Below are 23,653 nucleotides of genomic sequence, written 5' to 3'. Positions count from 1 at the left end.
CCACTGCCACCACCCTCCTCCCGTTACTTTCGCCACTATGCCTTCAAGCTTCGCGTCAAGTGCTAGCTCGACCTCCCTCTGCTCTGTGCATTTGGCACGCCAATGAAGCTCTCATACATGACAGCGCATTCCGCGGCAGCCGTACCTGCCAAATTATAATATGGGGCTGGGTCGACCAGGCAATCGTAACAGACCAATATACCAAAGTAAGTATTTTAAATAATAAACTAACTACATGTAACCTGGCAATCGACTTATTATCAAATCTTCGTTACCTTACATTGGCTTGTGGATACCACAGAACGAGGAAGGAGCAGCTACACTGTACCTGCGCTCTGTTGCGCACCATGGAATTTATCAGATATTATGGGTAACAACAGCTCTCTAGCTTGGTGGACCTGGCATCACCACCACACAGACTGAAATTCTTGATCGACGCAGTGTCGGGACTACCCGTGAATTAGTCCCGGTGTGAGAACGATTCACACTCGGCCCCATGAATATATCTCTACACAAACACTGTTGATAGCGACTGGTAGAACACATTCTCTAAATCATATGCTTCACTTGCCATACTAATATATAGATCTTTGTATGGTGCCTAATTCAAGATTTCCAAAGTGCCGATTTCAAGTCCAAATGGGCATTAGGCACAATATCCTAGTTTGTTGATGCCTGACTATGTGCGTCCGCTTGACTCACTTCGAGCAAAAAGCCAAAATTTGCCAACATTTCAAGGTGAAGGAGAGCGCTTTTGAGCTGTCAAAACACGACTCACGCCGTGGATCTCCTCGGATATGCGCTCGCTTGACTCAGTCCCTGCGCCCTATCAACGCGCTCGCTTCTTCTGCGCGTCCTGGTTGCGCGCCGCCCAGGCTGCTTGCACGTTTGTAACACGCACTGCAACATGGTCAACTTCGGCTTGGTGTGCGCGTCCGAGCTGTCTCCCAGCGTCCCGATGAGTCAGTCGGGCGCTGCGCAACCTGAGCCTTTGCCGGAGAACGAAGGGAGCTGGTCGAATCTAGCGCCTTGCGCCAGACAAGAGAGCCGTTTGCTGTAGGCCTGCAGCGAGCGCTCGATGTGCATCGAATTTTTGGCGGAGACCGTCGATCGTGGGGCGAATCTGCTGCTTGTTTACGAAAGAAGCGCGCTTCTCCACCGAGATTACGAGCCGCCCGCCAGCTGCAGGCTTGCAGCTTGCATTCGTTCCTCACCGCCAGCATCTTCCGGTGGCTTCAAGCACGCCAGCAGTGTCTGTACATACCGGTGCATTGTGGCCGAAGTATTCAACACCATCGTGCGTCGGCTGCAGCATCCAATGACCTGCACCATGTGTGGCCGCCGCCCTCTGGCGCGACAGCACGACGTCTTCAACGACGTGCGCTTGGCCATCCGGGTAAAGCAGCGAGACCGAGGAGGTCTGCTCAGGCGCGTGGCCATCCATCGCGGCTACCCTATCGACGCGCCTCACTCACGGCCGAAGAGCAGAGCTCGCTGCTGTCGCTGCAAGCACTTGGCGCGCTCAAGCTCCACCATGTTGGTCATTCATTCATGCAAGCATTGGCAATGGCGTCTGACTCATGCATTTGCATGTAGCAGCGCGGATCGACGGTGGGCTTCGCCGCCGCTCTGACTCACGCAAAACGTCCACCATTCGCGTCAACACGCGCGCGGGCTGCGCGGGCTTCCCGCGGTCGACCTCTGCGCATCGTCATTCTCGATCGCGAAGCCAGCCAGCCAAGCCGAAAGCGGGTTTGTTTTCAAAACAAAGCCCTGGCCCCCCTGAGTTGGTCTCCGCTCCTTCCTGCACACCCGCTTAGTCCTGTCAACCTTACCTTACTCACCTTCAACCTCCCGCGGGTTAAGGTAAGGTTGGTCTCACCTCACTAACCTCGCTAACCTCCCACATACAAAACTCCATATAAAAAATTATATGAGCTTACACGAACACACAAACGCCTGGACACCAACACCCGTGAACACCAGGACGTCGACGTGCACGTGAACGCCGACGCGCTCGTAGCTGCCGACTCGCTGTAGAAAGCCGATGTGCTCGAGGACGTCGCGATGCTCAAGGACGTCGACCTGCTGACGGACGCGGAAGCGCTCGTGGACGCTGACGGGCTCGAGGAGACCGACGCGCTCGTGGACGCCGAAGTGCTCGAGAAGGCCGACACGATCGTGGACGCCAACGCGCTCGTGGACGTCGAGATGCTCAAGGACGTGGACGTCGAGATGCTCAAGGACGCCGACGCGCTCGTGGTGAACTTGATGAACGTAATAAAGCCTTTGGCTTCAACCAAGAGAAGCGGGCGAAAATGGGCTGCTATCCAACGCGCAAGAAGCACATACACCTCCTTCTGCTGCTCGGGGCTAACTTCACGAAGCTGTCGGGATTGAGCTTCGGGCTGCGGCTCAAGGCTATTCTCATCCACATCGTCCTCTTTGCCGTAATTTGCGAGCGCTGCTGCGTGGTACTTGCTCATGTGCCTCTCAACACCGCTGTTTCCCTTGCCGAATCGAACCGATCGTTTGCACCTTGTGCAATATGCATACGCAGTGTGCTCGTTCTTCAGGTTTTTATCATCGATATTCCAGAACCGATAGTGAGCCACAAGCACAATAAACTGCCAGTGTTCAGGCTTTCGAATTTTACTCATGCCAAACTGTTTGTGAGGCGGTACTGCCATTACCGTTTCGTAGACTGGGTCTGCCATAGTGGTGGAGGAGCTGTTAGCGTCGTAGCAGTCGAATTGCCGCTAGCACCGACGTCCACCGCTCGTTGCGCAGGCGTCATGGCGACCAAAGTACCTCTATCACCGCCGTCCGAAGCTTGTTGCGCAGGCGTTGCGTCAACCCTGGGTACAGAGCGCTGCTGGACCTCTTGAACCTGCGACTCACTGGCGGCATCCAAATCGGAAGAGAACACGGTGTCTAACCTTCGGCTTCTCTTTGTTTGGCTCGTGTCGGTAGAAACAGCTCAGCGAAAATCACATCCTGTAGCGTTCCAACTCTCACGGGCGATAGTGTGTGGACTGCGATTTTGAGGGACAGATGCCATCGGCGTGTGCGAGGCGCTATTCAGCACTTCGTCAGGGGGGCGGTGCTCGTTCATCGCGCAAATTCGGCTGTAGAGATCGCTCCTGGTGACCAGCTCTGGATTAGACGTCCGAGCGAGGTCTGCGAGCCAGCTTAAAGTGCATGTACGCCGCGTACTCCGTACAGTACGCGGCACCATTAAAGATGGGCTATTTATGCAAAGCATGATAGTTACGCAGGTTAGGCCGAAAGTCGGGGAAGTTGGGAGGTCTGAAGGTGGGTTGAGGTTACGGAGGTAAAGGTAAGGTTTGGGAAGCTGAGGCAGTAGCTGCCGCTACAATCCGAAAGCCAGCCGGTGAACGCAGCGCCGGCCACCCCGAAATCTCCATATCGCGGCCGTTCCGACATCCCTACAGATTCCGACAACTAGGAAGTTTGTCAAAGCCAGGGCACAATCGGAATTAATGTAAAATCGGAAATTAGATCATGTGTACGGTAGAGTAGGTCTAGGGGGCCACTTGACCGATTCCAGTCAGCTTTCATGCGGTGCTCACAGCCGCGAGGAAATCGCCTAAAATCGACATTTTGTGTATTGGCGCATTTTGGCCCCGGAGCAATGTGCACAGGAGCCGGCAAATTCATTAGTGAGGCCGGCACCCAGGTAGAGGGGCCACAATTAGAAGCAGTCCGGCGGTAGCTATCCCCCCACGGCATATCATTGGCTAATTCATTGGCCAATCAGGGCCTTTAAGCAATAAAGAGTGTTGATTGGTACAGCCTTCAGCCAATCAGCATTCACCGCCTGTCCAAACGAAAATTTGGTGGCTGCCAGTTGCCGACACACGGCGCGCGCCCTCAGTCTGCTTTTTTTCAGAGCTTGGGATCAAGCCTCCGGACCAAGATTCAGCCCCGTCAGCCTCGACAGCATCGCCGGCCAGCCAATCAGCCAGTCGCAGCCCCCCCCCCCGCCTCCCTCCCCTGGGCCCCAACACCGTAGCTCAATGGATAGACCGCAGGGCTTCGGCCCTGAGGTGCCTGTTCAATTCAGGCCGGTGTTATCGATCAAGATTGGCGTTGGGGTTGCGTCGTGCGGTGACTCGGTGCTGCCGTTTCGGGTCTCCGACTGCTGTGCCGTGCTGCTGCTGCGTCGTGCTGCTACCGCACCGGGCTTGCGACGGCTGCTCGTCCTGTGTGACCCTTCTTCTGTGCCTCGCTGCTGCAGCGTGCCTCGGCTGCTTTTCCTCCTGTGTGCGTGGTTGGTGAGGCGTGCGTGCGTGTTGTGCCGGTAGTGCTGGTGCATGAATGCGTTTGTGAAGTAGCGGTGTTATCTAACCTTCTTAGAGTGGCTAAGACGTCTTGTGTCTCTGTAAGCGCAGGATCAACGATTCTACCGACAGCGCGTAGCGTCTTGTATGCGGCAATGCGCTCGTCCAAGACGCCATTCTTGTGCAGTGGGCGCAGCGCACGCAAGACGCTTCCAGCCCCCTTGGCGTTGACGTTGCGCGACTTCAGGAAGGCAAGCACGGCTTTCTCAGCCCGACGGCCAGCGTCCAGGACTTGATCCTTGTAGTCCGGCGCCTTGGGGTCCAGCGTGAAGCCTTCGCTCAAGAAGAGCTTCATGAACGCCGTGACGTGGCGAAACTCGGACTTCTTCTGGCGGTCGACGGAGTCCCAGTCGCGTGGCACCCGCGTGTACCATTCGAACCACGCGCTGGACAGGTTGGTCGCTGCTTTCTTTCTGCGCTTGGGTTTTGGCTCTTGATCTGACGTATCTTGTGTCTGTGGCTCCCATCGGGTACTTGGTTTCGCTTACACTTTAGTTGCGCAGCCTCCACAATTGTAAGACGCGCGGAGAGGGCTCGGTTCGAGGCGATAAGCTCATCAATGACAGCTAGAAGGTGATGATGGACTTGGCATGAGTGCGTCTTGGATTCGTGTGCTTGTTCTGCAACAGGTTCAGCAGGTGAAGCTTGTTCGTTGAGCGCCACCGACAATGTGAGCACGTCAGCTGTCGAGATCCTCGCGGAGGCCAAGCACTCTTCCACGCGCTCAACAATCGGGGCATCCGGAGCCAGCGCCTTTAGCTGCGGGTAGTAGCGGACCAGGTATGCCGTGAGGACGGTGATGACCTTGCTGCTTACGTTGAGGCTGTGTTCCTTGAGTCCAGTACAGGAATTCGCGCAAGGATGCCAGACGCTCTTGAGCTCCATGATCCAGCGCCGCAGCATCAAGGACAACAGGAGCTGCGTCGGCCTTCCAACCGCTCAGCACTCGCGCAACCTTCCGGTCTTCCCGTGGCGTGTTGTACACGTAGGCGAACCCTTTGTTGACCTTGCTCATGTCCCATGCACCGCGGTCGAAGATCCACTGAGCGGCAAGGCGATCGTCTCCGTTAGCGTGCTGAGCGCCGCCGCGTCGGAAGGAGTGGGAAGTCAAGTCGGTCGTGGCTCCCGCGGACTCGGCAACGCGCTTGAGGAGGCAGTTGACATACGCCTGAACACCGTCTTCACCGCGCGTCTTCTCCTCAGCGCTGGCCTTCGTTGTACTACTCACTTGCGCTTCTGTGCTTGCAGGTTGGGGACTTGAGCTGCAGCTTGGCACGGGACTTGGCGCGGGAACGGGAGCGGCGACAGCAGGCGAGGGTGGCATCAGGGCGATCCTGAGCGTAGCTGGCTCTGCTTCTAGCAAGGCCTGCAGTGGTACACCGGGGTCTAGCGGCTCCTCGCTCGTCGCAACAAGCTCAGGGAGCTGGCTTAACAGAGCCGCGCAGGGCGCGGCCTGCATGACGAGAGCTACCTCGAGCGAGTGAAGCGGGCATGTCAGGAAATCCTCCTTGTCAGGTATGAGCGTTAACCCTTGTTCTTCAGCCGTTTTAACGCGGAGGAGCCGCAGGTAGAAGACGCCGTCCGCTGACACTGACACATGTTGCTTGCGCAGGCAGCCTAGGTCCGACGAGCGGCCGAAGCAGTGCCACATGAGGCAGGTTAGCGCAGCATCTTGATAGTCCGAGTTGACACGTGCTGTGCTGTAGACATAGCGAATTAGAGAACCTAAGTCCTCTTTAGTACATGGCGGCGCTTTGTTAACGAGTCTTTCTTTCTCACGTTTTAAGCAGTGCTTATCTAGTGTTTTCCCTTGTTTTAACAAGTTCATCTCCGTGGGTAAACGCAGGTGTGGAAACTCATCAAATAGCCACAGCTTGACGTTTCTATAGTACGATGTAGCTGTGTTACGAGCTAGCTTACCTTTCTTACCGTCATTAGTGGCGAGATAATAGCCGAAGCGGTCCATTGTGGCAGCCAAGCGTTTGCCCGAGGGGTCTGTATGCATGCTTGCACGAAACAATTCCATGCTCACACCCTCGACCTCTAGCATTCTCTCGAACGCGTTAATCGCCGTCGTTCGCGCCTTTTGGGTGTTTGTAGGCACAAACACAGAGAGGCTCATGATGACCGCGAGGACACTTTCGTTATGCAATATTGACACTGGTGGCTATCCACCGGTGTCTCGCTACCTAGAATAAGTTATGCCTACAGTAGGAATTTGCCTAGTTGTCTGAAAATATTTTGAAAATATTTTTTGTACTGGGTTTCAGTACATATTCAGCCTAGGATTCCGACAAATATGTGTAGGGAAGTGTCGGAAAGGATTTCCCTACTCTTAGTTGATTTTATTGGCTGAAATTACTCCAAGTCAGAATATGATAGGCTGTTTTTCTATAGAGACGACCATGAAACAATCCTGGTCTCTTATCTGTCGGAAAGACCACTATATTCATCCACATCGCGTTCGTTCGCGCTCTCGGGACGAGTCGTCCTCTCGGGACGAGTCGTCCTCTCGGGACGAGTCGTCCGGACGACACGACCCCCTCAGCGAGTGATCAAGCGAGACGACGTTCCCCCCAACGAGAGACTCTCCTTTTCCCTTCCCTCCCCTCCCCTCCACGCAACGCTGGACTCGTCACGTCATTCCTTATTGGCAACCATCCAAGCAGACTAAAGGAGACCGACCGCTCCGAGCAAGTCAAGCCAAGCCAAGTCGTCCGACATGAGTCAGAACGCCTCGTCCGCTGCCAATCAAGCCGGCGGCAAAGGCAGCGGCAAAGCCCGAGCACGAGCTCCAGCTCCAGCTCGCGCCGGAGCTCGCAAGGACGAAGAAGTGGACGAAAAGGTGCTGCGGCGCCGGCAGCAGTACAAGATGCACCAGCGGCGCCACCGCGCCAAGCAGAAGGCCAAGGCCGCGTCGCTCGAGCTCGAGGTCCTCAGCTTGGCGGCCGAGGTGGAGGCGCTCGCACGCAAGCGCCAGAAATTGCTAGTCGACAACAATTTTTTCGCGTCGCGCGGCACGGCGGGCGGCGTCCCCGCGCGCGTGGCCATGGAGTACTTCCGGCTGTTCCAGTTCGGCGCATCGCCGCTGCATATCGACCAGCAGGAGCAGTTCCTGCGCGCCGTCATGACAGCTGAGACCGAAGGCCCGGACTACGTGGGCGTGGACACCGTCGTCACGCAGTGGCGCCACTACTGCAGCTTCTTCGACTACACGCGCTACGAGCCACAGGCCATCAACGTCACGACGGTCGGAGAGCTCACGGTGGTCGAGGCCGACTCGATCTTCAGCATCTGCGCGCGGCGGGACGGCGTCGTGACGCTCTACCCGTCGCTCAACGGCGACCTGGAGCTCACGCAGAAGCTCTCGGGCAGCATCATCAACATCCACGGCAAGTACCGGTTCACCTTCGACGCGCACGGCATGATCACGTGGTTCAGCGCCGAATGGGACCTCGTGGACGCGCTGCAGCGCGCGCTCGGGAGCTTGGCCGACGTCTCGACGGTGCTCTCGGACGCCAACATCTCGGCGTCCACGGGCCAGATCACGGTGGACCAGCAGCAGCCCAAGCCGCGCGTCGACCCGCGGCACAATGTCGAGTTCCTGCTGTCGTAGGGCGGGCCGCTAGCGTCTGTATTTATGCCCCAGTCGTGAACGTAAAGACCGCTTTGTTTGGGTGGTCTCTATATCAAGTCGAGCATTCCCTTCTCCTCTTCCGCTCACGCGCGCTGTCGGGCTTGGTAGTAATTCGCGAGGCCAGTAAAATATAGTACTATAGTACTATTACTTCTACTATAGTAACTAGTAACTTGACACTTTCTGATTGTACTATCACTATAGTAGCCAGTAACTCATCCACGCCCCCAATAATACTATCGAGTTACTGCTGAGGTTTCACAACTTGAAATGACACATACGTTCGCCCTCGCCTGCTGAGTCTATCCCACAGCCCAAAGCTCCACTCGGGTTTAATCGCGGTGAGTAAATGGTGAGTGTTGATTGCAATACTTTAGCACCGCCGCTGGTACGCAAGTTGCTGCTCAGCATAATAGGAAAAAATGTCGTAAGCCCCTGTGCTCGTTCGACGGCGGTAAGAAGTACTGGGTCTACATATTTTGGTGTCGTTTGTCGTTGGTACATCGCGAGATTTTGTATCTACTACTTACAACGCACGTCCGTTTGCGACCAGATGTTCTCACATGTCAACCATCAACGAAGTCACACCCTTAAATAATATAAAATATTTAAACAATTTGACCACTTCGTGACAACCTGCCGAAAAATATACTTAAAAATAAGTGTGTGGACCACATTCAGCCAGAGTTTGATAGTACTATAGTACTATTACTATAGTAGCTAGGAACGCTTGAGCAAAAGGACCCAGTAACTAGTAATTCGTTTTCTTTTACTGGAATACTACTGGTAGTAGTTCAGGATAACTACCGCTACTATCAAGCCCTGCTTCTACGTCTTGGTCACGGCCACCGAGTCACCGAAGCCGATGGAAGTCGTCGTCTTCCTGCCCTTCGTCAAGACCGCTTCGACGTGTCGTTTAGCTGCAATTCTATGAGCGAACAAACAGCTTCGCTTCAACGCGTCCGTCCAGGATGAACCCTCGCGATCGTTCGTGGTTTCGGCCGACCGACCAGAACGACAGCCTCGAATTTCGCGGCGTGCCAGCCAGCAGGACGGACGCGACTCATCGTCGCGCGCTACGCTCTGGACTCTGCCATCATATTTCCTGCGCTCGAGGGCGACTGCACAACTTTGCGAGGCGTGCACCTTGACGAGCGCTGGAAGTCTGAACGACTGCACGAAAAAACTCATCGTGTGGGACATGTATGACTATGCTGTTACTGGCAGCTTCTCTCTACGCGATCGTGATGGTGCCGCTGCTGAGGTCGATCCGACATCCGTCCGTGAGCTGCACGACGTTCGCGAGCGAGCCGAGTACTCGCCGCAGCGTGTCCATCAGCTGCACGCTCACCATGAGGCTGCTCACGTAGCCCGTGCGGTCCACCACGAAGGTGTAGGTGGCCGCGACGGCGGTGGTGCCCGTCACGAGCGGCAGCACGAGCTCCGGATCCACTTGGCCCGTCTTGAGACTCGGGAAGAGCATGCCGATGGTCTGGCGATGGAAGCGCAGGTAGATCATCGCCTCGACCTCCACCATGACCGAGTGGCCGACGTCCTGCGCCTTCCAGACCTGCGGCTCGAGGATGTAGAGCGCAAAGTGCTGGTCGCAGAGCCGCCACTGCTGCACGAAGGCGTCGGCCCCGCGCAGGTCCACGCCCTCCACGTCCGTGGCCAGCACGGAGCGCAGGAAGCGCTCTTGCAGCGCGGCCAGCGACAGTGAGTAGCCGTTCTGGTACACGTGGAAGAACTGCATGACGACGCGCTTGGCGTGGTCCTGCAGCGACCCGACGGGGCACGGTTGCTGCTGCTGGCGGCGCTGCGCCTCGACGTTGGCCGCCGCCACCTTGCGGCGATGCAGGTCGCGGTACAGCCGCGCGATCTTGCTCTGCAGCGCCTGCACGTCGCGCTCGAGCGCGTGCAGCTTCTGCTCGCGCTTGGCGCGGTGCTTGCGCTGGTACAGTCGGTCCTGCAGCCGCTTCTTCAGTGCGCGCACGGCCCGCTTCTCGGCCACGTTGGTGGTGGCCTGCACTTGGGCGTTGGCTCTCGCCAGCGCGAACTGCAGCTCCTGGAAGCAGCAGTCGGCGGGTGCCACGAGTGCCATGTTGGACTGATTGAGTTTCTCACGCTGTCGGGTTTTTTCGAGAATGAGAGCTCTGCTCGAGCGCTTGAGCCGCGCCGCCGTTGAGGGGTCTCACGGGGTCTAACGCACAGTGCCGCGAGTTCTTCTGGCTTTTCGGATACCGTAATTGGAATGATGGGGCGTCTTTGCGGACGCGGCGACGGGTGGCTGGGCCGAGCTCTCTCGAGTGATATCACCCCCTGTCCCGGGCGTTGAGCGCGGCCGGTAGTCCAGCGTCTCGTGTTTCTGCGGCGTTGGGCGCTTTGGTCGAGCCGCTTCAGACTGAGAGCTGAGCGAGGGCAAACGCTCACCAGCGAGCGGGTCAAGCGGGTGTACCGCGCAGCACTCGTCGACGTTGAAGTACGAGCACAAAACGAAACGGATCTGCGGTACCTACTATTCGTGACGACCGGGACGAGCAGATGCCGAACGCGCACTGGACGCCTGTCGCGTGGCGTGAAACGATCGAGGATTGGGCCGCGAGCATGCGGGACTTGGTGCCGCCGTGATGCAGGCCAGGCAGAGTCCCATGCCTACGCGGGTCTGTGGGGATTGGGCGTAGTCACTCATCCACGCGGGCGCGTTCGTGGCAGTCCCGCAGTGTGGTTGTGACAAATGCGTGCAGCGGAGGAAAAAACCGTCGGGTCCAGCTCCTTCCTGTCGGATAACTCACCCCCCTCCGACAACCTGATTGCAGACATGGTCGGGCGAGAAATAAAAGGCGACCCCCGAGCCCAGCGGTGGCGACAGCGCTGGACCAGCAGCAGTACCTCTCGTCGCGGCCGACGGGACCGAGCCACAACGTAGTGCTTTCACTGCGTTCGTGCGCCCACAGCGCTGGGTGGTACAGATCCGAGGATCTTTGGATCTAGGATTTGAAGTGTGGCTGGCCGCGCTCAGGCGCTTGCTGCGGTGTAGTGAATCGCCATTGCACACGGCTCGAAGGACCGGGCTGCTGCCTGCACGCGGCCCACAAAGGACAAGCTGGTGAAGTCATCGCGACCTGGGTACATGTGCGCTTGCACTTTACGTGCCCATCTTAGTCTCGGCATGGAGAGCTACTACTAAGCATGGGTAATTTACCCTTGTCGTGGGGGTCTTGGCCGCGCGCTGCGTGCATTACTACATCGTTTTCGACCGAAGAAGCAGCCGCGGCGCCCTCACCCTCGGAAGCTGTACATATCTGTTTGGGCAGCGGGGAGTCCAAGGCGCGATACCACAGCGCTGACGACCGAGACGGAGACCTGGCGAACGCTGCACGTTGTCAGTTAAAGCGCTGAACGAGCCCACGAGACGCTCACACTTGAGTCAAAGCCGTTACCTGCAGCTTCTGTCTGGCTGGGAGGAAGCTGGCCACATGACAAAACTAAGCAACAAAACCATCGCGCGTTGAATGCTTTCGCGTTGGACGCTAATTTTTGCCTTGAACATGACGCAACGACTCGATTCGCGCATCGAGCTCATTTGCGCTCAGTTCTGTCGGGTCTTCGGGAAGCACTCACGCTGCGTACCCAGACACTCCGCGCGTGGCTGGCGACCGACTAGCAAGGCCACAGCCTGAAACAAATATGAGCTCGGTTGAGACGTGGAGCGCCTGATGCCGAGTCTATTGCGGCACATACGCATGCGGGCAAACCATTTGACGCGTTCATGAAACCAGTCGCGCGCTTGCTTTCAACTACATGTACTTGCGAGCTGAGGAGCTGGTTCGAGCAGCAGAAGCAAAGCTTTCGCGCTCCACCTCGCGGATCCCCCCGTCACAAGGACGTCGCGCTGCTTAGTGCTCAATAGTCATTTTTCTCAAGGGCGAACCACGGTCATTCGAGCAAGATATGTCGGGTTGCAGCAGCAACAACCATGCAGCTCTCGTGCCAATCGACGTTGATTGGCTGGTCAAGTTGAAGTTGTCCGTTACTCGACGCTCGCAACGACCTGCGCGCTCTCTAAGTATACTTACGGCTCGCCCAAGCTCTCTATCCATCGAGAAAGGTGCCCAAGGAGCTCGATACAGCAGCGCCCATGCCTCGCAGGAAGAGCCTCCGCAACAACCCCCGGTCTTGGGAGCATGATCTCCCAGCTATCTTTCACTTAAGTCTCAAGCTGCGTGGTGGCGCGCAGCTCGGCAAGGCCGTCAAGGGCCGGAGCAAGGACGGCAAGGGCAAGAAAGATGGCGCGGGCCGCGAGACGTCCGAGGAGGAGCGCAGGCTGCAGGAGTCCATCCGACGCATGGAGATGAACGACTACATGAAGCGCCTCACGGTGTCCAAGAAGGCGCTGCTGCAGGAGTTCATGGCCAAGGAGGAGCGCATCTCGCGCATGAACAAGCTCAAGATCCAGAACCACTGGCGCAAAATCATGCGGCTTGTCAAGGTCGAGGCGCTGCGCAAGGAGGTGGAGGTGCGGTCTCAGAACCACGAGCGCGACGTGGACCGCAAGGACGCGCTCATCCAGATGCTCGACCGCGACTTGGAGGAGGCCGAGGAGCAGTTCCAAATGGCGCTGCGCGCGCACCTGCTCAACGTGGACGAGCTCATCGATCTGCAGGACGAGCGTCTGCTTGGACTGGAGAAGGAGTTCGAGGCGGATCTGCGCGAGCTGGAGCAGGAGTTCCAGACGGAGAAGAACAAGCTCGTGACGCAGCACACGATGGAGCGCAACGAGCTCCAGCGCATCATGCAGGCCGTGGACCAGCAGGAGAAGGAGCGCGAGGCCGACGCCAAGCAGGAGCACGAGCAGCTGCGCGAGGAGATCCGCAACAAAAACCTCGAGGACATCAACGTGCTGCGGATCACGCTCGACAGCAGCATCGAGGAGCTGGAGCAGCACTTCGAGACCGCGCACTTAAACTACCTGCAGAACACGGACCAACGCACACAGGACTTCAAGTACTTGACTGCAAAAGACCAAGACTTGTCGCGCGACATTGAGCTCAAGATCCGCAAGATCGAGCGCCTGCAGCAGAGTCTCGCGCTCTGGCGGACCAAGATCGCGCAGAACGTGCGCGAGTGCTCGGAGCGTAACAAGGCTCTAGAGGAGGAGAAAGCTGCAATCTCTCACCACTTCCAGACGCTCAAGGCCAAGATGAACCGCATGCGTGAAGACCAGCGACGGCGACTCGCTGACCTCTCTCAAGGAGCCCGCGAGGCCACCAAGAAGCTGGACGCGCACTTGCAGCTCAGTGAGCGGATCTTGCAGCTTGGAGAGCTCGTGCGCAAGCTTGAGACGGAGCGGGAGCGCGTTCTACCGTTCTACCACTCGACGTTAGCTGACGAGCGCGAAGCGAACGAGCTCACGGAGAGCGTACGCCTCGCCATGCGCACGGAGCAAGGTCGAGAGGAGGAGGAAGCGCTGCAGATGCTCGACTTCCAGCCCCAAGGCCTGCACAACGGCGTCCCGGTAAGCGAATGGGAGTACTTGGACCTCTTCTGGAAGCGACACAACAAGGTGCTGCTGGACGAACTAGCGCTGCGTCGCGAGAAGGAGCGCGTTGCCAACGAGAACCGCGAGCTGCAGACCATTCTACAGCAGTATCTGGCTGGCATCTCCGTGAGCCCCACGGTACTGGACGGTGCCAACCCGCTCCTGGTAGTTAACGGTCGACTGAGACTCCACCAGCCTGCACTGGGTGAAGACGGCAAGCCCAAACGGAAGCCCGTCATCGATGCCAATCACATGGTGGAGACGAATCGCGTGTCAAGGTGAAGGAGGCATCTTCACACCAAGGAACAACCAAACAATACATCTCAAATTCTGGGTTTTAGCTTTCTTGAGATTCTTCACGGTGTTGTTCCAGAAGCACGTGAGCGTCTCGCAGGAGCTTCTTGGCGTGTGGCACGCGCTTGCGAATAATTCCGTGGCCATCGACAAACGTCGCGCCGTTCGCTGTCCGTGACGAGGCCTCCGAGACCAGAGCGCTCAGTCCGAAGTACAGCACCTCCATCTCTCCAGGCCCCTCGCAAATGAGCATCAGCTCCCGCTTGACTCCTCCCTCTCGATACGTCGCGACTACGGCATGGGAGGTGTCGGATACTATCTCTCGCAGCGCTGCTCCGTCGTCAGACCCAACCGAGAAACTCATGCGCCGCACAAAACTCAGCTTCTTCTTAGCCAGAGGCGCCTCCGTCGTGAGTTTCTCCACGTCAGCGAAGGGCATCGCGTTGGTCTTCGTGGAATCCGTCGAGCTCCAACGCAACTCCGACGCGATCGGGTCCAAGCGAAAGAGTCGCCAGGCTGGTACTTTTTTCCTCGCGCGCAGCTTCCGCAGCGGCACTCCGGCCAGCATCGTCGCTAGAAAATGTGCCAGTCTCAGAGCAGGATCCTCCACCAAGGCCAGTTCCTCCAGTGCTAGTCGGTCGTCGCAGATCTGCTGCAGTCCTTGCGTGGTAGCGCTGTCAGGCACGGCGGATTCAGCCAGCAGCAACGCGTGCTCGGACCGCAGCAGGAAGACTCGAAACGCGCGCTGGATCTTGAGGGCGGCAACGTGACGCGTCTGGAACTCGCGCACCTCGACGTACTGCCGCACGATGTCGAGTCGAGCCTCCAGGGTGCGATGTCTTGCCTTGGCTGCTACCGTTTGGCACGCCGCGGGGTCTTCCAGCGTCTGTTGGATCCGGGCGCGGTGCATCGTTCTCCTGGCCAGAAACCCGCGTACAAGACGCTGAACGAGAACGGCTAACGTAGTGAGATCACACGCGGGGTGGCCGTAGATGGACGGCGTTTGACGGCGAATCGGAGGTCCTCCGCCGTAGATGAGGTGCCAGAATCTCCACGTACTCCCGTTCACACAGCGATAATGCTGCGCGGCAACCAATCCCTCCTTGGGGCGGCGAGAAACTGACTCAGGTGTTGCCATCTCCAGCAGGTTTTGGTTCGAGATTGGTCCGGGCGGTAGCGTGTGCGTCATGACAAAGCGCTTCCAGGAGAAGATCCAGCTAGAGTGAACAATGAAGAAGATGTTGTCACCTCCGCTTCTGCTGGATCGCGCCAGGATGTCCACAGCTAGAGCCTCTTCTTCAGCGCGGACGCGCGCCACGTCAATCTCGAGAAACGCCATGACTTCGAGGGAGAAGACTCCGCGCGTAGCTAACAGCGTCGTTATACGCTGCAAGTAGCTCGCCAGTCTGCGCGCGCGCTCGGCCGGCGGCATCTTCAGAGTGTACACCCAGTTGCGCTCGGGTAATTGTGGTAGAACCGGTAGTGTGGTCTCGAGTAAAGAGTGCAGCGCTAGGAACTCACTGTACCGGCGACGAACCACGTGGCGACGGAGACAGTAGTGCACTCTCAGCACGAAGTTCGTGTACGGTAGTCGACCCGCTTGCTGCGCGCGCTCCATGGACGCAATGCTCACGTCCAGCATGGCGCTCGCGCGTTCATTCGCCTCGTTGCTGTGGCCTTGAGGGTCCAGTGAACGCAATGTCGGCAGCAAGTGCTCAGCTCGATACTCAACACCCGGCAGCAGCGGCAACGAGCACAGGAACCGATACGCCACTGCTTGGCGCTGGAAGCGCTCGTCTCTGTCGTCGGCTGCAGCATTGGCCTTGGGGTTCGCCGGATCGATGGCAACCGTTGAGTCGCTGGACTCCGCCGGAGAGCAGAGCACTCGGTTCAGGCAGATAACTCGAAAGCGCGACACGACCTGCTCCTCCGACGCCCCCACTGGCAGCTGCAGCTCGTCGAACGCGCGCGCCGTCGCCTCCTTCACCTTTGCCACCGATAAAACAGCCATGACCATGAAGTGCTCGGTTGAGCGGAGACTTCTCTCCAAAGATCCGCGACTATTCGACGTGTGACGAGACATGGCTACATTTGCTTCAACGTGACACTTGTCTTGACATGGCAGATACATTAAACAAGTTCCACTTCAGTTGCGAGCTCCACGTGCGCCCTACCTCAGTGCATCTTCTCTACTTGTTGTCGCCGTCGAGTTCGAGTACAGTGCGGATCTCTTCGGGCGTGTGCTGCAGCACTACACGTCGGCTACGTTCAGCTGACGACCAGGAGGAGGACGACGACATGGGCTCGCTGCCAGGGATGTAGCCGTTCCGCGCGTCGAACACGAACTCGTAGATGAACGCGTACGTCCCAGCAAGTGTCGCCGCTGTGAGCGCGCGCGCCTTGTCAGCGAGCGCGGGCTGCGCGAGGCTGTCCAGCTGCGGGAACATGAGCGTCATCAGCGCTGCGCAGAAGTCGCCCATGACCCGCGTGATCGTCTCTCCGTCGAGACCTGGCGTGTCGGCGGGTGAGGTGCCGGGCTCCATCGCATGACTCTGCTGGAACTGCTGGATGCACTGCAGCAGCGCGGACACGCGGCATCGATCCAGCACGCGCGTGGCCTGCAGCTCGCTCAGGTCGCGCAGCCAACGGTCCAAGTCGCGACCCATTTCCGCGTACCACTTGGCCACTTCGGGGAACCGAGCGAGCGGGGTCTGCAGGCAGCTGAAGTTGTTGACGCGGAAGACAAGCGCGTCCACGGGGTCCAGGCCATTCACGCTGTGCTGGCACATGAGCTCGACCGCGGGCAGAACTCCATCGAGCAGTGGGGCGAGATCCGCCTCCTTCTCTTGCTCGGGGATCAGCGAGGTCTGGAACACTTCGAGGAGAGCCACAAGGCGGTGTGAAATATCGAGAGTGATGTGCGTGGCGGCGAGACTCGCAGCGTAATCTTGGGCGGAAGCTGCTACGGCGTCCACGAGCTGCTGGAACTGGCGGCGGAACGCTTCGTTTGCAGCTTCACGGCAGTGGCGAAGCGCGCGCGCGACGTCAGCGTGGGGCACAAGCTGGTCGAACTTGTGGTGGTAGAAGGCTAGCAGATGCACCAACTTGTAGGCGATGACGATGCCGTGCGGAGAGCTGAGCGTCTGCTCGACTCGAACCCGGAGCGGCCTCGATACGCCGTCGAACGCACGTCCAACCATGGAAGTGCAAACTTCCCCGGCGTTAGCGTCAGACCCACCCTGCAAATTCAAAGCAGAAAGCGAGGCTTCCACTGCTGGGACATCGGCAATAACTCCTTCTTCTGGCATTTCACTGGAAGGTGAAGTCTCCGTTGCAGCCGATGGACTGAACTCGACGTCGCCATCGAAAAGCACGCGGAAAAACTCGCTCTCCGTCGCAATAGCCTGGTGGATCCACGCCAGCATATCACCGCAGTAGCGCACAGGGTCGTGTGCGTGCATCTCGATGGGTCTGGGGATGCCGTTGGGCCCTCCCACCGTCAACGCCATGATGAAGCGGCGCACAATGAGCGAGCGCCGCGACGTCGTCAAGCACTCCTTGCAGTAGCTGTACACACAGCAACAACAAGAAAATTAGACTTCCACTCAACCACAACATCCTCACAACTCCACCCGTACTTGTAAAACTCCGCACGATCGCTCAGCAGGGCGATAGCGCGGTGCAGCATGTTGCTGGGCTCTCCATCCACCTCCGCGCACTTCCTGGCAGTCCACTGGTACAGCCTCTCAAACCCTGCTTCCTGGTACTTGCCCACGGCATCCAGCAGCTCCAATGCGCAGTTGACCTCCCCGGCCGCCACGAGCTCCTTGCAGTCGGCTTTGACCTGCTGGACCCTCTCCAGCGTGCTGAAGAACGCGTCCATGTCTTCGTCCCCCAAATTCTCCGCATACAGCGCGCGCACTTCGTCCTCCGTCAACTGGTACCGGTCCAGGAACGCCTTGGCCTCCTTCCAGTCCTCCTGTACCTTGTCCCTGCATCATGTCGGACCGTCCAACATGAAACTTCAACGTCAGTATCTTCTAAATTTAGACCGCATCAGAAATAGATCACACTCAGATCACCAACCTCTTGGCCGCCAGCGCCGCTGCCTCCGTCTGAACCTGCTGCGTCTCTCTTTTGGTCGTTTCTAGAAATTTATGCACTTGGTCGCATTTGTCGTCCAGAGCGTCCACCTGCGCCGCCAGATTTGAAACCTGTTCCAGAGTGCGTTCCAAACCGTCCAGAGCCCGCTGTGCCAGCGCCAGCTGCTGCTGTTCTAAACTAGAACGCAGATTGCGTCGCAGCGTGGCGAGCGTCGGCGTGCGCGTGGTAGCCTCCAACTGGACGAGGGGCGCGCCTGAAGCCGCCTTGTCCGTCACCAGCGTACGCAGCAGCGCCTTGGTGGCCTCCAGCTCTGCGCGGGAGCCCAGCAGCTTGTGCACGCGCGCCTGCAGCGCCTGCGGAGCTGGCGTCGCCATCATGATACAATAGAGTTCAATTTTGGTAATAGTGATTTAGAGTGTTTTAGATTTTGTGACCTATTTAGAGTGTTTTAGATTTCGGTGCGCACCGTACCGAGCATACCGCACCAGTACCGCACCTCCATGCAGGGTATGTGATACGAAAAAGGACACGTTTTTCGTACTTTGTAGGGCGTCCCTGTGCCAAGTCTGAACCAAATTGCCAAATTGGCTTGCGCCTGGTGTGACTTAGCCGGGGCCATGCCTTCTGTCACCGGTTCTCCCACCGGTTCGCTCAAGAAGTGCCTGCCACCAAAAATGCCGAAAGCTAAGGCGGCTCCTTCTTCGTTGTTGGCAAGTCGCTGTACGTGACCAGCAGAACTTCGGTGTGTCCACGCTGAGCTGTGTACGTCGCCACTGAAAGCCAAGTTCCTGAGTTGCCCAGCAGCTTGTGCACGCTGGCGTCGCCATGATCGATGGAGTTCAATTTACTAATACTACCGGATAGCATAATGTAAAGTGGATATGAAGTTGTAGAGTATAAAATTTTGTTGTTTGTTATCTGATCGGATATTTCGATCAGCCAATCAGACCAAAGAACGCTGTTATTTGTGTTAGAACTTTAGTGTTAGAATTTTTGTAAGACCTATTTCACTGCAGTTCTTACAGTACACTAGCGAATCTGTCGCCCTTCCTCCCTCAGTTCCAATTGAAAATGATGTAAGGATAGGCGACTGCTGCGAGGAGAACTGCAAGCAAGAGGAGGGGCTTATAACCAACAGCCCCCTCAGCTGTTTGCCACAGCCCGCGAAATCCTTTGAGCCAAGTCGACCTTTTGGGATCCTTGGCCACCTTAGCCTCCATGGTTTTGATGTCGGTTTGGGTAAAGCGATCATGGTTCTCTTCCAGCATTTTCGAGGCTTTGGAGATTTCAGGCCCATTCATCCGGATTCAGGGTCGGTCTTGCTGAGCTTCGGGTCCTTAACGGCTTCATCCGGCGTTCAAACTCCAAGCTGCAAGGACTGTCTCCGTAGCAGCAAATACCGCCTCCGTCCGTAGTAACAAACGCGCTTCTTTCTACGATGCTTGCGAGTGGTTCATCTCGGCCCCGCTCAAAGACCCTGCCACGTAGTAAGAAGCCCGCTTCAATGCCGAGAAAATAGCGCAGCTTCCCACTTTTTCTTTGCCAATTCTGCAAGAGACGGACCGTAGTAAAATGCGTCGGCGTAATAAGAAGCGTTGCACTTTGAGGTGCAGCTCTCGATTTTACTACGCTGACTCGTGATGAGATCACCGCCCGATCTCAGACCCAGCAAACGCTACAACGCCACGGCGGCGGGTTGCCCTCATGTCGAATCGGTCTTATCGGTGCTTTTGAGTTTCAAGGTTTGAACTGTGAAGTCTAGATGTCATACATTTAACACGGTCTACGAAAGCCCAAGTGACGAGCGGGTTTGCTCGCTACGTGAAGCTTCACCCTGTCGAACCAAATGTTGTAGTGTTTTGGCGAAGTTGTAGGCTGAAAATTTTACAATATTTGTTGCTGGAAGTTCATTTTCGATCTTAACGATGAATATACGTAGTATGAGTGGGAACTGAGCAGCTTCATTTCACAACGAGGCTCAATGATGTAGACTAACAACCTATCTACCTTCTTTTGCTCCTCCTCCTCAAGTCAAACGAATCTAAGGAAGGGATACGCGACGGCTGCGAGGAGAACTCCAAGCGTGACGAGGAAGCCAATCCCAAATCCAACTCCCTTCGCGGTAAGCCAAAGCTCACGAGCCAAATCGATTTCTTCGGGTCCTTGGCCACAGCAGCTTCCATGGTTTTAATGTCCTTTTGGGTAAATCGAACGGGGTGCTCCTCCAGCGTCTTCGTCATTTTTGCGATTTCAGGGTCATTCACCAGCTTCTTGACGGATCCTGACCGTTGCCGCGGTACTGACACTACGAGGCCGGAGTGGTTGATACCTAGCGAAAGTGCTTTGCTGTGTTGGATTGAACAGGTGTAGCGACTGGATTGATGCTTTGAAAAGGTGAATAGAGCGACGAATTTTGTTGATGCGCACAATATTGTACCTAGAGTTTACGAGCAGGCGTGTTTTGATTATCCTTTGCGGATCGGAGGTGGTGACACTGTTGCTTACACTTCAAAATAAGTACTATGAAAACAGCGGAATCGTCGTTTCACGCAATAAGCTCATGTTTGAGCAACGAAAAATGGATGTGAGGTAGTTGGCTGACAGACCAAGGTTTGTGCGTCATGTTCTGCAAAATTACGGCGAAACAGAAAACGTTCCGAGAGGAAGTTGCTTAGAACTACTTATGTTCGCCTAATTGAGTCCGATGTACAAAGCACCATGATTGGTCGTCGATGCGCTAAGAATAATCGACAAACCACTACTCGTAAACTCAAATACACGAACGCCTAGCAAATTATCCCTCACACTGCTCCCAAACATCGGTCCCTCCCTTCAGATGACGAGGTTTGGCATCTGCGGGGCTGGTCTTTAGTAGTCGTTAGCGGATAGCTAAGTGACAACAATGATACTCAATTGAAAAAAACATCGTTTGCAAAGCCAGTGGCAAAGACTCGTGGTTATTTTGACCTTGCGGTACATGCACACCGGACTACAAAAGAACCCACGGGAAGTATCGCCCTTGGTAAATGCCTATAGCGTTTTCAGACTGAAAGCATGTTGGAGGGGGGGGTCTATGTTTTACTGTTACTATATCACGAACTATGACCAACGTGTTTGCGGTCGGACCAGCGCAATGGCGTGATATCTCGAGCGAAGTCACCGAAGCTGCAGCAGCGCTCATTCCAAGACGTGGCGTCTTGTCGACGGGTACTAAAGGCTTGCATCGGGCAGGTGAGTCGGATATCGCGCAGCTTCTCGACCTGGCAATGCCAGCTACGTGGGGGTCATCTGCGGCAGCAGCGCATGCTTCCATAGCATCAGATCTCGCCTCCGTTGGTAGCATTATACGCCTTGCTGCGTAGTAAGAAACTCGTTTCTTTCTACGGTCCTTGCGAGTAGTACCCTATCAGCACCTTCTCCCGCGAGCCGTGAGTGACGCAGCCTCCCCCTCTTGCCGTTCAATGGTACCCGAGCCTGCAAGATCCCCCGCTCAGCGCTGAAAAAATGGCGCAGCTTCCCACAATTTTCTTGTCGGTTCGTGCTTGGCAGTGGGGACGGGCCGTAGTAAGATGCGGGAGCTGTCAGCGTAGTAACAAACGCTGCGCTCGAGGAGCAGCTCTCGATTCTACTACGCGGGGGCCTCGAGATGAGATTCTCGCCCGGTCCCGGGCCAGCAAACGCTACCACGCCACGGCGGCGAGTTGCCCTGGGTCTTAACGGTCTTATCGAAGCAGAAAGTGAGTCATCCCGAGCCAGGAAAGAGCTGGGACCCAGCAGCTGGACCTCACGAAGCGCGATCGTTAGCATTGCATAGCCAGAGCTAGCTCTCTTGGAAGTGATCCCATGTTAAAGGGATCACCTAGAAGGCAACCTTACCGTGTGGTGCTCACACTGCGGAGCCTCGTCCCCGCCGACACGCCCTGCCTCAACCTCTGCCCACTTTTTCCGGACACCCCTTCGCTTCGTTCGTCACGAGTAACCAGCGTTACAACTTCAAGGTGGGACCACTTGCTGGCCAAAACTGCAGCGCTGGCCGTAAACTACCGTCATGCCTTCCGCTTCATGTGCCGAGCTGCGCTCTGTACATGCATCATTAGTGGCGCTACCCAGCTAAACCGCCCCAATCTCAATGCTACAGTATCGACACTGACAGCCTCAAGCGATTCCATTACAAGTCTTCGTTGCTGTCGAGCTCGCCCCAGCGCGCCGCAGAAACACGATAACTTACGCTCGACTATCCGAGGCCGGTGACACCAAATTGGCAGGCTGGCGGCGCCACCCAGCGTGGGAACGGGGGCTTTCACGGCAGAACACTAGCAGCAGCAATAGTAGTAGTGGTCCCAGCTTGAGGAGAAGGCGTCGAGCTAGCTAACGCAGTCCGTTTTTCGTCATTTACAGTATATCCACTCAACCGACCTCATCCGCGAGATTCTCATTCTCGAAAACGCTGCAACGCGCCACTCTCCAGTCAAGAAACGGAACCCAAACTCAAAAGTCCGACATGGCACTCGTGGCACCCGCCGACTGCTGCTTCCAGGAGCTGCAGTTCGCGCTGGCGAGAGCCAACGCCCAAGTGCAGGCCACCACCAACGTGGCCGAGAAGCGGGCCGTGCGCGCACTGAAGAAGCGGCTGCAGGACCGACTGTACCAGCGCAAGCACCGCGCCAAGCGCGAGCAGAAGCTGCACGCGCTCGAGCGCGACGTGCAGGCGCTGCAGAGCAAGATCGCGCGGCTGTACCGCGACCTGCATCGCCGCAAGGTGGCGGCGGCCAACGTCGAGGCGCAGCGCCGCCAGCAGCAGCAACCGTGCCCCGTCGGGTCGCTGCAGGACCACGCCAAGCGCGTCGTCATGCAGTTCTTCCACGTGTACCAGAACGGCTACTCACTGTCGCTGGCCGCGCTGCAAGAGCGCTTCCTGCGCTCCGTGCTGGCCACGGACGTGGAGGGCGTGGACCTGCGCGGGGCCGACGCCTTCGTGCAGCAGTGGCGGCTCTGCGACCAGCACTTTGCGCTCTACATCCTCGAGCCGCAGGTCTGGAAGGCGCAGGACGTCGGCCACTCGGTCATGGTGGAGGTCGAGGCGATGATCTACCTGCGCTTCCATCGCCAGACCATCGGCATGCTCTTCCCGAGTCTCAAGACGGGCCAAGTGGATCCGGAGCTCGTGCTGCCGCTCGTGACGGGCACCACCGCCGTCGCGGCCACCTACACCTTCGTGGTGGACCGCACGGGCTACGTGAGCAGCCTCATGGTGAGCGTGCAGCTGATGGACACGCTGCGGCGAGTACTCGGCTCGCTCGCGAACGTCGTGCAGCTCACGGACGGATGTCGGATCGACCTCAGCAGCGGCACCATCACGATCGCGTAGAGAGAGAAGCTGCCCGGCGCACAGTACCATAGTCCTGCATGTTCTTCCTAAAACGGATGCGGTCGCTATTGGGTTGCACATAGATTCGCTGCTGTCGTTGGAGTTCTTAGGCGTGGTCGGCCCTCGAGTCTCCACTCATAACTTTCGTCGGTTGTTGTTGCCAGGCAATTATGATGCATCCATGGCTAGCTTGTCGAACGCTGGAGTCGCGAGCGTCCAGACAACTCAGCAGCGCTCGAGTGGCTGGCGGCGCGTGCACGTTGCATGGCCAGAGGAAGCCAGCCCGGCTCCGCGCAACTAGCAAAGTCAAGTGGGGGCAATATTATGACACTGCGTCTGCCCGGATC

At 57.1% G+C, this 23,653-nt stretch overlaps 7 protein-coding genes and 1 non-coding gene across 8 annotated transcripts; 4 read left to right on the top strand and 4 right to left on the bottom strand.

Moving 5' to 3' along the window:
• Positions 1-2,067: 2,067 nt before the first annotated feature.
• PHYSODRAFT_322806 (hypothetical protein) lies at positions 2,068-2,745 on the top strand (the record flags this gene model as incomplete). Its single annotated transcript, XM_009518245.1, has 3 exons — positions 2,068-2,277; positions 2,343-2,450; positions 2,704-2,745. The coding sequence occupies 3 exons, from the start codon at positions 2,068-2,070 to the stop codon at positions 2,743-2,745; spliced, it is 360 nt and encodes a 119-aa protein (XP_009516540.1).
• Positions 2,746-4,026: 1,281 nt separating this feature from the next.
• PHYSODRAFT_t215 lies at positions 4,027-4,097 on the top strand. Its single transcript has one exon. It is a non-coding gene; the product is annotated as a tRNA-OTHER (tRNA).
• Positions 4,098-5,778: 1,681 nt separating this feature from the next.
• On the bottom strand, positions 5,779-6,486 carry PHYSODRAFT_399713 (hypothetical protein; the record flags this gene model as incomplete). The annotated part of the gene is made up of 1 exon (XM_009519767.1): positions 5,779-6,486. A coding segment is annotated over one exon (708 nt), but the record flags the coding sequence as incomplete, so codon positions are not given.
• Positions 6,487-7,086: 600 nt separating this feature from the next.
• Positions 7,087-7,980, top strand: PHYSODRAFT_294496 (hypothetical protein; the record flags this gene model as incomplete). The annotated part of the gene is made up of 1 exon (XM_009518244.1): positions 7,087-7,980. One exon carries the CDS (start codon positions 7,087-7,089, stop codon positions 7,978-7,980), a length of 894 nt encoding a protein of 297 aa, XP_009516539.1.
• Positions 7,981-9,235: 1,255 nt separating this feature from the next.
• PHYSODRAFT_469791 (hypothetical protein) lies at positions 9,236-10,102 on the bottom strand (the record flags this gene model as incomplete). Its single annotated transcript, XM_009518243.1, has 1 exon — positions 9,236-10,102. One exon carries the CDS (start codon positions 10,100-10,102, stop codon positions 9,236-9,238), a length of 867 nt encoding a protein of 288 aa, XP_009516538.1.
• A 3,775-nt stretch (positions 10,103-13,877) lies between these two features.
• PHYSODRAFT_469382 (hypothetical protein) lies at positions 13,878-15,845 on the bottom strand (the record flags this gene model as incomplete). The annotated part of the gene is made up of 2 exons (XM_009518242.1): positions 13,878-15,633; positions 15,700-15,845. 2 exons carry the CDS (start codon positions 15,843-15,845, stop codon positions 13,878-13,880), a joined length of 1,902 nt encoding a protein of 633 aa, XP_009516537.1.
• A 178-nt stretch (positions 15,846-16,023) lies between these two features.
• Positions 16,024-18,312, bottom strand: PHYSODRAFT_470720 (hypothetical protein; the record flags this gene model as incomplete). The annotated part of the gene is made up of 4 exons (XM_009518241.1): positions 16,024-17,045; positions 17,148-17,401; positions 17,473-17,826; positions 17,921-18,312. 4 exons carry the CDS (start codon positions 18,310-18,312, stop codon positions 16,024-16,026), a joined length of 2,022 nt encoding a protein of 673 aa, XP_009516536.1.
• Positions 18,313-22,439: 4,127 nt separating this feature from the next.
• On the top strand, positions 22,440-23,306 carry PHYSODRAFT_322799 (hypothetical protein; the record flags this gene model as incomplete). Its single annotated transcript, XM_009518240.1, has 1 exon — positions 22,440-23,306. One exon carries the CDS (start codon positions 22,440-22,442, stop codon positions 23,304-23,306), a length of 867 nt encoding a protein of 288 aa, XP_009516535.1.
• Between the last annotated feature and the right edge of the window lie 347 nt (positions 23,307-23,653).

This window comes from Phytophthora sojae, assembly GCF_000149755.1.
Source record: "Phytophthora sojae unplaced genomic scaffold PHYSOscaffold_1, whole genome shotgun sequence".
Taxonomy (NCBI): domain Eukaryota; phylum Oomycota; class Peronosporomycetes; order Peronosporales; family Peronosporaceae; genus Phytophthora; species Phytophthora sojae.
Note: the sequence above shows the minus strand (reverse complement) of the source record. Positions and strands in the feature narration are given on the sequence as shown.